Source organism: Gopherus evgoodei, chromosome 8 (genome assembly GCF_007399415.2).
Source record: "Gopherus evgoodei ecotype Sinaloan lineage chromosome 8, rGopEvg1_v1.p, whole genome shotgun sequence".
NCBI lineage: Eukaryota > Metazoa > Chordata > Testudines > Testudinidae > Gopherus > Gopherus evgoodei.
This window is the reverse complement of record NC_044329.1, coordinates 33,241,498-33,252,575: the sequence shown is the minus strand read 5'-3', so window position 1 is coordinate 33,252,575 and position 11,078 is coordinate 33,241,498. Positions and strand designations below refer to the sequence as shown.

At 48.0% G+C, this 11,078-nt stretch overlaps 1 protein-coding gene across 1 annotated transcript; it reads right to left on the bottom strand.

The window, feature by feature from the left end:
- Window positions 1-324: 324 nt before the first annotated feature.
- On the bottom strand, window positions 325-5,126 carry TLX3 (T cell leukemia homeobox 3). Its single transcript, XM_030573267.1, has 3 exons — window positions 4,712-5,126; window positions 3,258-3,501; window positions 325-553 (listed from the first exon to the last, which is right to left on the bottom strand). Exons 1-3 carry the CDS (start codon window positions 5,124-5,126, stop codon window positions 343-345), a joined length of 870 nt encoding a protein of 289 aa, XP_030429127.1. The 3' UTR covers window positions 325-342.
- Between the last annotated feature and the right edge of the window lie 5,952 nt (window positions 5,127-11,078).

Genomic DNA, 11,078 nt, shown 5'->3' with positions numbered 1-11,078 from the left:
CAATCTCTCCGGGAGCCCTTTATCCAAGTTTCCGTCTGACAAGCCCAGGACCCCCGGCTTAAAGGAGAAGCGCGTTCACCAAAACATCCCGCAGAGCGATCTAGCTTTAACGCCTCCATCTCGCAGACCACTTGCTGCGGGCGGGAGGCTGCGGACTGGAAACAGTTCGGCGTGGGGGTCCCGCCGCCCGAAGCTGGCCTCGGCCCACCCCTGGTAGAGACCAGTCATTTCGCTGGAGCAAACTGTCCGCCAAACTCTGCTTCGTGCCCGGCTTAGGTCATGCAGGGAGAGGTGGGGGAGGCGCTGTCTGTCTGTCTGTCCTCCCGCCCCGACCCCAAGTCTTTACACGAGCGAGGTAACAGGTGGGATCTTGGCGTTCTCCTCTTCCCAGGGCTGGAGGTTCTGCAGTGCAAAGAGCGAGGAGTTGTGTAGACAGAGGGGGTCGGGCTGGATTGAATCGTTCAAGGATTTCTGGAAAGCGTCGTGCTGGAGTTGGAGCATCAGCCTGCTCGCCTGTTGCCTCTCCGCTTCCCTTTCCTCTGCGGTCTGTCTCCTAAACACACACAACATAGATCAGTTCAGGAGCCCGCAGCTGGCACGCTCCTGCCTGGCTGCCACGCGCCTTTGTTCCTCCCCAACTCGGCTCTCTGCCGGTACCATGGGGACAGGAGTCCTCGTGCCCGGCCTGGGGGCCCTGTCTGAATCACTGGGGACCGGGAGGGGATATTTCTTTGCCTGGGAAGGATGTTTGGTGTCCACCGCCCCTCTTTCCTAAGCCCGCTTACCCAGATCTTGGGGATGGGGGTGGGTCTGCCCCGCATTTCAGCCTTGGGTGCTGAGCCCCTCTCCTCACATGCGCCAGCCCTGCAGCACCCGGCAGGCCCCAAACCACTGGGGGCCACCCTCGTGCTGCGGCGAGATGTTTGGGGCGCACTGCAGCGTCTGCCTTAGGGCCCTGCCCGGGATGGGACCGACCGCTGGCCCCAGCAGCCTGGGCCTCTTCCGATCCTGGCCCCAGTCCAACTGCAGCGCAACCCGGCCCCTGCCTGAGCAGATTCGGCTCCGGGCCGGCCACACGCACTTGGGAGGTTGTGTAATTAGAGATCAAACCTTTGTTTGTTTGTTCAGTTAATACACACTCTCTCTCTCACACACACCCCATATGTAGATACAGAGACGGATTCTTCTCGCTTAAAGCCTGCGTCTCCAACAAGTTGTTCTAACATCTGCCATGCAGCTGCAGAAGGGGGACCTCCGATTTACATGGCGTTAGCCAGGACAAAAGAACCAGCACTGTATCTGCGCTGCCAGAGACAGTACAAAGGGCCCTGCAGCCTCTGTCCCTGGGAAAAATCCTCAGTTAATGCTACGACTAAATTAGCATTAGTGCCCTCCATTCTGACATCCCAGTGCCTGCTGGATTTATCAGTCTATTGGGTTTGTGTGCAAAGTGTTGAGATGACATTTCAAAGGTAATTGGGTCATTACTGTTTTTTCGTGCCACTAATATATATGTCTGAACGTCTCTCTGGCTTTATGGCATTATTATCGATACTCTTCGGTAATTACAATAATTGCTGCAAGGCTTGAAATTTCCTTACATCAGACCGCAATCGCTTATAAATATCCGAACCCCAGTTATAAGAAGCCAATAATTTTCTAAGCAATATTATATATAGCAGGTAACATTATTAGCTACTAACATCAGTGATCGTATTGTGGCTGTTTATTGCTCTAATTCAGTATGTCTCATACTAACATGCAAGAGAAAGGGCTGTACTTTGGGAATTTATTTCCATTTTAAACAGCTAAAAATATCCCGACCACATCCCGGCCCGTTACACCAGAAAACTAACACATATTCTTCCAAATAATATTTCAATAGAATTGCGCGTGAAGATCATTGGAGGAATCGAATTACAGACACAGGGTATTTCCGAAAGTTATTTTAGACGGCAGATAATTACATCAAATCCCATATTTTCTACATGTTGAAAATAAAGGAGACAAGCCGATTAGCAAACACAGGATGCACCATAATCCATCGCCTTGAATGTTCTATTTTCCAGAGCAGCCGCGAATGGATAAAAAGTGTACTAATATTTTCTGATGAAATCATCTAAAACAACCACTTTCCCGCAGTGAAGATTTCGAGTGAAATGTTGTTGGTTTAAAATCTTAATTAAAAGGATTGTTCACCTATATTTCATCCTGGAGAGGGGGGGGAAAGGAAACCAAAACAGATTTTAGCTCATTTTTCTTGGTCCTTCTGTAATCAGGACAAAGCAACTGGCATTTTTAAAGATAATTTTCCTGCTATGAATTACATTCGTCAATTTTTAATATAAAGAAACGGAAAATCAGGGTATGGAGCCACTTTCTAGATGTTTACGTTCATACAGTCTTAATAACAGGACGAAGAACAACGCTCTTTACTTCCTTTAGGGACGGGCTAATAATATGTCCTGCTTTGGTTTAGCGAAATGTCACATTGTTTAAAACAGCCTGACTAAATCCGCCGCGCCAGGGAGGCCCGGCAATTTCTACAATACAGACCAGCTGGTTTCTTCGGTATTAAATCGATTTTGGGGCGAAGTTGAACAGCAAAATATCCTTTCTGTATGCAATGTATTTCCCTGCGTCTAATGCTTATTAGTGAATTAGTCTAATGCTAAACTAAAGGTTAGCCCTTTTAGCATGTGACAGCGCTTCCCCCTGCCTTCAGATCTACAAACTTTGATGTCTGCCTTTGCCAGGCGGCATGGCACAAAAGTGGAGACACACCTCGTCTGAGCCCATTTTGACCCATCGCTTAGCTTTTAAGGATCTGCCCGATTCCCCGGAAGAAGACCCGCCCGGGCCCTGGCAGCTACTGCGGGAAAGATGGAGCTTTCGCTTTGCAAGGAGCAAACGGACAGAGTTACACCGAGCAGAACCGGGGCTGAGTGGGGAGCGGGGCCAGGAGTAGAAGAAAGAAATCCTGCTGCGCTCCATGGAAATGAGGCCGGCAGGAAAGGGAGGGAGGGGGAAAGGGGCAGCCAGGTACTGGGGAGATGGAAGCAGGCAGAGGGGGGAGGGGGGTAATTGGGAGTGGGCAGGTGGGGCAGGGAGGAGAGGGCCATAGGAAAGGTAAGTCAGGGGCAATGAGAAGAAGGGGCAGGAGTTACATGGGGGGAGCCAGGAACAGAAGCCCAGAAGAGGGGCCCTGGAGGGCAGGGAGTCCCAGGAGGGGCCCGCCCAGCTATGCCCGGACTCACCGCCACTTGGTCCTCCTGTTCTGGAACCAGGTCTTGACCTGCGCGTCCGTCATCTTTAGGGACTTGGCGAGCGCCGCCCTCTCGGCCGAGGCCAGGTACTTCTGCCGGTGGAAGCGCTTCTCCAGCTCGCAGATCTGCACCCGGGAGAAGGAGGTGCGCGGCTTCTTGCGCTTGGGCGGGGTGCGGTTCTGGTAGGGGTGCCCGATCCGCCGGGTGACAGTGAAGGGGGTGAGCGCGGCCGCCGCTGCCCGGGGGACAAACAGAACCGCAGGTGAGAGCCCAGCACCCCCAGCCGGTCCTGCCCTCTGCCCCCAGGCCGGCAGCCCGCGCAGCACCTGGGCGCAGGGCCGGCTGCTTCCTCCCAGCAATCGCCATAGAGTCGCAGTCTTGCTCAGGCTGCAGGGCCTGGCTGGGATCGGCGGCCCAGGAGCAGGGCACAGAGCACGGCCCTGGCCCTGCGCAGGGAGACCCGAGCTCCCAAGACGCAAGAGGAACCAGGATTTGGGTTCTTATTGTATTAAGGGGAGGGAAGGGGCTGCATGGGCTTCCCATCCCCAGGGGTATGGAGCACACCCCTCTTCATTTTAATGTTGGGGTTTCGTCTTTTTCTCTCCTCTTTCCCCAAAACAAAACTAGAATTTCTCCAGGAGGAGGGGAGATCCTTGCCAATGCTCTGCTGTATTACACTTTATTTATTCCCCCCTCCCCATCACTTCATCCTCCACAGATGCAGTAGCCAAACCTGCAAGCAGATGTGCAATGTTGAGCGAATTTGCTGCAGATTATTTTCTGTATCTGGCGCTCAGTTTCCCCACTTCTCTCTCTCTCTTTAAAATCGAATCCTCTTTATTTACACCTATTTAAATGCTAATCACCGTTATTATCATTCAAGGTTTAGATTCTTCAGGACACACTGTCTAATCGGATTATGGATGGGGATTACTGGAGTTCCTCCACTCCATTTCCACCCCTCTTTGATTGTGATTAAAAACGAGAGCTGGGCAATTAGATTTTCTGAATGGAAATTTCAGGGCGACCCAGAACCGGCTGCAATGTCTGTTCTGCCAGCAGTGATACGGGAATAACTAAGGCGCAGTTCCTCTGTTTTGTCTGGCCTTACTGCATCTGACGGCCACACAATCCATACAAGGTTGTTGGTCAGTTAGTGCAGGGGCATGCAATTCTTACAGTGGACACAAAAACTGTAACGAACATTTCTCTTAATTAGTGGGTTCAAGGTAATGCTTCCTCCCCTCCCCCCAAAGAAGCTAACCCACTATTTTTAAAAGCTTTCCTTTTTCTGCGCCAGGTGCAGTAACAGATGTGGGGGCTCTAATAACCTGGAATGGTAAAACCCAGACACATTTTTATGCTGTTTTAGTGCAGTTTGATTGTAGCAGAAAACTTCTTGGTAAAACGAGACTCCCAGGGTCGTGTTAAAAATCAGCCCTTACCTGTGAATCTGTCCTTTACGAATCTCCTGCTGCTCTCCATCCAAGGGAAGTTGAGGCTGCCAAGGCTGGGTACAGCTGGCATAGCTGGGATGGCACTAGAAATTGGAGGTGGCACAGCCCCAGGGATGGGTCTGTGAGCTGGCACCCTGATCACTCCAGCTGGAGCCAAGCTCAGATTCACACTGTAAGATCCAGAGTCTTCAAAAGGCGCCCCGATGCCAGGGAAGGAAGCTGGAAGGGAAGGATAAGGGGCACTTGTTCTGCTCACAGGGCTTCCCAGGTAATTTGTGTTGTCTGATCCTCTGGGGGCAGGCTGGGAAGAGTTTTCCTGATCAGAACTATTTAAAATCTGATCAATTCCAAAGCTGATGGGTTCGTGTTGATGCTGGGTCTGTGTGTTCGTTGGCTGATCCATCCTTGGTGAATAGAAATATTGGCTCAAAACTGTATGAATTCCCCTATAAAACGCTCGCTTTCCTTTACAGTAGATCCATGTAGGTCCTGGTGTATGTCAGACTGAAACTTTGCCAAGAGTGGTCCAGCCCGACAGGCTCTGTGTCATCTTTTTTGAACCAAACCTTGAGTTTCTGCTTCTAATTTCTGTCTTGCAGCTGCCATTGGACGCAATAAACAAGCCTCTCTCCTCCCATTGGCTCCCGGATTTCAATAAAGGCCTAATTCATTGAAATAGGAGTTTAGGGACTGTTCCAAGGTGACATCATTTTAACAAACGAACAATAGGTCAAATTTATTAGCTAAGCTAATGTGTGGCGGATATTACAATAGCATCTGCGATTGTTGTCCTTAGAAATTAGCGATTTGAAATTTAACAAAGCTTTGCAATTACGAGACATTCCCCTCCCTCCTTGTTTATTACCTAACATGCTAGTTGTACAGAATTCCAGGATGGAATGACAAAACAGCCTCTTCCCCCTCAGCGGATTCATTTAGCATGGAATGTAACTCTTTCCTATTGTTTCTGTTTATAAATATTATGCAGGGTGTAAACACCTTACTGAGACGCAGAGAAGAGTTTTGCTGGATGTTTACCTGCTCATCGGCTCTAGTTATGGTGCTAGTAGAACCTGAGCTATTTAAAAAAAAAAAAAAGAAAGGGGGGAAAGAATGGGTTCCTCGGTTTTGAAGCCCAGAGTTTGGTCCTTTTTTCTCCCACATTTTTTCTGTTTGGTGCTTTTTAATTCTCAGTATATTAAGCACCGCTTCAGGGACCCCATTGCTATTTATCTGAAGGAAAGGGACGTGCTCGCCTATTTTTTTCCCCCGTGGATTCCTTATGTGGGGTCATTAAACATATGCCCATAGAACACTGCCTTTTTGGAACTGCGCTTACCCGTTGGAAAGAGAGAGAGATCTCAGACCTGGACTTGGGTTCGTGTAGATTGCAAACCCCACGGGTGAGCGCGGGTCAGAGAAGAAACACAGCCCCTAGGAATCTTGGTTTGAAAGGGATTTTTGCAAACTGTGAATTTACTTTAAATGTATCTCTGGAGGGGAGGGGAATCCAATTCAGGAACTATCATTTCTCCCTGTCTATCAACTGTATTTTTTGTGTGTTTACACTGCAACTAGCTAATTACTGTAGGGCCTCTGGCTTTCCCCCTATGTTTGTGTTTTGACAAATTCCAAACATAATTCTTTTAGTTGTCAACAGCCTATTTCTTTCTGTTTGACTTGCCGGCCCAATATTTTCGTGGGGCTGCCTCTCTTGGAGATACAATTAAAGGCGCGGGGGAGGGGAACAATGTAAAATACACAGAGATTCCGTTTTGGATTAATTTACGTCAACAAACTTATTGCCGTATACGACTGTTAAGTGAGTTTGTAGACGCTCCCTAACGTCCAAATTGGACTAAAGGCGTTAAAAATTAAATAACGTTCAAATGCATTTACTTAGTTTCCCTTTTTATAAAGGGAAATGAAAACAGGGAATAGAATTTTCCTTTTAATAGAATGTAATAGTATTTGATCAGCACCTGTTAGGGCTTATGTTGTGATTTCAGAAAGCAGCGACAAGGAGAGAGTTTATTAGTTTTTAAAGCTTAGGATTCAATTACCGCAACACACTGAATAATTTAAATGCTAGCAGTAAATGCAAACAGACCTGTGGAGTTATCGGACTTATTGCACTGAAATGCTGAAGTGGGGGGGGCGCAAAAAAGGAAAATAAATTAAAAGCAGGGTTGTGTCCTTTTTTAAACAAACCCACCAACCAAACAAAAAAAACAACCCTCCAATATTTGTTTCCTAAATTATATCCTAATTGATCAATTTTGCTCAGTGACAAGGTTGGAGGATTTCCCCACATCTCGTGATCCTAATATGTAGAGCTTAAAAAACAAAACAAAACCAAACCTCTATTTTATTGTAGGGGTATTTTGTATTCATTTTTCCGTTTCAAATCTCCGGGTTCTTTTTGTTGGTTTGTTTTTGGTTTTAAGTCACAATTTATTCAAGGGGAAAAAATAGCCCGATTCATTTCCCCTCACAGTGATACTTAAACGATTATTAAAGACCCTTTCCAACTTCAAGAAATGCATCGAAGCAAAGGGAATCTTAATGCATGGATTTATGTACAGTACTGAGGACAGCCTGATGCCACTGGGTCTTCTTGAAAGAAAATTAGAGGACGCCTGTTTTATTGCTAACATGGACAGTTAAATCTCACCTGCTGTTCCTAAATCCAGGACAGTAAAAAGTGCTATTTGGTGTATTAGTGGCTGTCAGGAATTATCTGTGAGCTGTATATGTTTCTCTCCTCTCACCCTATACAAAGATCCCCATCCTGATAGAATTCAATTCCAAGACCATTTGTAAGCAACTGCCGTGGAAGGTTTGGAATAAAGTGAGACATACACAGAGAGAAACACACACACACAAATAACGCCTTTTTCTTCTTCTTGGCAGTCCATTGATCGCACCGAAAATATCATAAAGCGGCTGCCCAGGAGAGTCGCACGCAACCAAACAGATGTTAATTTCCAGGAATGGGAAACTTTAAAAGCAGAAGCCCTTAATAATATGATAGTGTGTTAATTTCTGGTGGATTTACGTGTCGCTGCAGGCTCCAGATAAATATCAAAGGGGCAGCTGAGGAGGAGTTAGAAAAAAGAGCGACTAGCCATTAGAAACTATCTTTTCACTGGAATCTCTTTTAAGAAATATCTAGGTGCACCGGTGAGGTGGCAGGGTATAAAGTCATAACCTGCTTCTAAAGGCAAAATCAATCAAGGAACCAGAGCCCTGTTAACTAATTTTGAAAGATCGATGCTCAGGATCAGTTAGCAGGAAAATACAGGGTGGGTGGGAACCTCCAAATACTAGATTTTAATAAGAGGCGCAATTGAGATTGGATTATTTTAGCTCACAGACACGGATATTCCCCCCCTCCCCCCGAAGCCTAGCTACACTGCGGTAGATCCAGACAGATTTAAATAGGCTCCAGGTGCAGGTACAATCATGGATCCAGGTGAATTTCGAAATTATTTCCTCGCTGGACAACAGACCTCTCTGCTCCCAGCCCATGTCACTTTGGCGCAGCTTGCTGGATTTCCGAATGAACTTTTGAGCTGAAGTATTTCATATTTTAATGGCCCATTAGGTTTGACTCTGAACATGCTCAAGTCCGGGGACGTAAAGCAAAGATTTATCATGGAAACCGGCACAAGCCGATTGCAAAGCAGTTGTTTGACATTGAGAGTACTTATCAATTAAGGAGACGCATCTCTCTGGCTGGCCATGTTAAAAGGCAGCCGAGATGGCATCTGAAGGGTATTTCTTTCACTGCTAATCCGATTAAGGGAAAAATAGCCCCACCGTCTTGGATTCATCTCATTCCCCAGGAGCCTGGCTGCTTGGAGGCTTTTACGACGACATAAATATGACTATTAAATATTCTTTTCCCCAACCTAGCCAGCCGTGGCCATGGGCTGAGAAGGAAGGGCAGGGGACAGCGATGCCCCGAGAGCAGAAAGCGGGGTTGAAAAGTGGCACCGCAGTGAAGAGTTTGTTTAAAAAATAAAACCGAGAGAGACAGCGGCGACTCCAGGGGAGCAGCAGGCCCCAGCACTGAGCCGCGGGGTGCATGGCAAACGGGGCTGACTTCGGCCTCCCGAGCTGCACCGGCCTGGTAATTCTGGGAGGCGGAGAGGAGCCTAATTGGATTTTTTTCCACTTGCTCTCGCGTGTCTAAGCTGACTGATCATTAGTTTGAGTTTCTATAGAGTGGAGCTAATTGGATTTGCCGGCTACCAGCAAGCTGGGATGCCAGCTTTCAGGAAGGAGCCTCCAAGCCTGGAAGAGGCAGAGGAGGGAAACTTACCCCTACTGGCCTTGCCCCAGGCATCACTTCTCTTAACCCCCTTTCAGTCCAACCCTCCCAGCTTGCCTTTGAATGGCAAGGGAGGGTTTAAAAACCCGCACAACCCACCCACGGAACAGAAGAGGGCTAAATAAATAAATAAAATGACACCCAGTCCTGAATCAGGGCAGGCTTTGTTAGAGAAAATTGCGGCTTGATCTGCATAATGGGAGCTCTGGATGCCCAAGGCTATCTTTTTATTGCATGTGTGTCTGCTGTTATCAATTTTGTGAACGATTTCACAGGGAGCCTGGCAGACTTGAGCTGGAATAATATGCAAAGATGAGCTTTGAATAATGAATGATGTGCTTTTAAACCAATTCCAAAGTGTCTGTGATAGTACAATATGAAAAGGGCTGGTAAGTAATAGTGTATTTAAAAGGCGCTAGTATGTTTTTATTACTATATTTAAAAAGATATCTATATTATTTTTGTGAAATGGATAATCTATCACAGAGTCTTTGATAATCAGCTAAACAATACATTTTTCTTTGGGAAAACTCTCCCAGTTTTACACAGTTAAATATAGACTATCAGCATACAGCTTTGTAACTCATGGCTACCATATTAAATATTAACTCTATTTTAATATTAGCTTTTAAATTTAATATGTTGACGTTCTGTACTTTTACTTTAATTATGTTTTATAATTAATAACCTTGGACGTATGGATTCCTTAAACGCTGCTCTCCCATAGTCGATTTGCTGCTTTTCTTTTGTATAGGTGTGTATATGTGCAAACAAAATTATACATCCAAAACTATATGCATATCCAATGCTATGTGGGTAATATTTTGTAGATAAATATCTCCACTTAGGAATATTTTAAAATTAAAAATCTAAGTGTGTGTGTGTGTGTGTGTGTGTGTGTGTATAAAATGCATACACGCACACACACCATATATAAAAACAAACACACTATGTATTTTGTCTTTGTCAGTGTCTACCATAATCGATCTAATCTGATCTAACCTTTCTATCAATTTTGAAATAAAAAAGCGAAGCGGGTCTTTTTATTTACAAAAGCCAAACCAGCTCTTTAACTGTGTTTTGTCGCCAAGTTTTCAAATCCCATTTTTAGAATAGCTCAAAAGTTGCCCGTGGCTTTCCGTGTGTCAGTCATCGGACTACACTTCGGAGCCACGTGAGGGACCGAGGGCCAACTCACCTAGGCAATCCAGACGGCCACCCAGCTGCGTGCAGTCGGTGCTGGGTGTGCGTGGGGGCCTGTGACGAGGCCCGGGCGAGCTGGTCCGCTGGCCCGTTCTGGCCTGGGGCTCTGTGCTGCTGCCGGGGCAGTAAATTCAGGGCTGTAAGAGGAGGAGCGGGGGCAATAAAGCTAGAGAGGAAAATCCCATTCACCTCAACTCCGCGGGCTGTAGTGTGATGACAACTGTAGCCAGCCGGCGGAGCTGCACCCAAGGGCGCTGTCACCCCAGCCTGGGCTTGGGGCGGGAGGGTGCCAGGTTTGGGGCTGGGAAGCTGCAAGTGCTGGGGAAGACATCAACTGCCCGGGCCCTGCTGGGCACCGTGAATACAAAGCTGCGGGGACCGTCCCGGCGCCCTAGGCCCGGTCGGCGTGAGGGAGCTTTAGGCTGGGCTGAGCAGGGGGCCCGGCAGGCGCAGGGGCTGTGTCACCCTCCCCCGCCGACGGCCCTTGCATGGTGCAGGGGCTGATCACACCGCTGCTGGCCAGGCACTGTCCCCGCCTCTTTGCCAGGCAGCTGCTGATTCCGGGCCGCTCACGCTGCCCAGCTGGGGCAGTGCCCAAGCCTGCCACCAGCCAAAACTCCTAGGAACTGCAATAGCCATCGCATGGTCGGGCCCAATTCTCCACTGCCCCCAGGCCGCGGCGAGCCCAGGCCAGGCGCTCCCCGGGCAGGCTGCAGGGGTGCGCTCCATGGACCAAGGCAAGAAACCAGAGCGCCCAGGTGGGTGTCCCCGGAGCCCTGCGCTGCGGTTAGCGGGCGCTTCCCCGTTACACCTGCG

Bases quoted from the DNA above. Each gene is read 5' to 3' on its own strand.
- TLX3 (XM_030573267.1), bottom strand. From the start codon at position 5,126: ATGGATCAGCCAACGAACACACAGACCCAGCATCAACACGAACCCATC. The intron at 3,502-4,711 runs GTAAGGGCTGAT...TCCCCCGGGCAG, and splicing joins CGTAAAGGACAGATTCACAG to CGGCGGCCGCGCTCACCCCC. The intron at 554-3,257 runs GTGAGTCCGGGC...GTGTGTGTTTAG, and splicing joins AACAGGAGGACCAAGTGGCG to GAGACAGACCGCAGAGGAAA.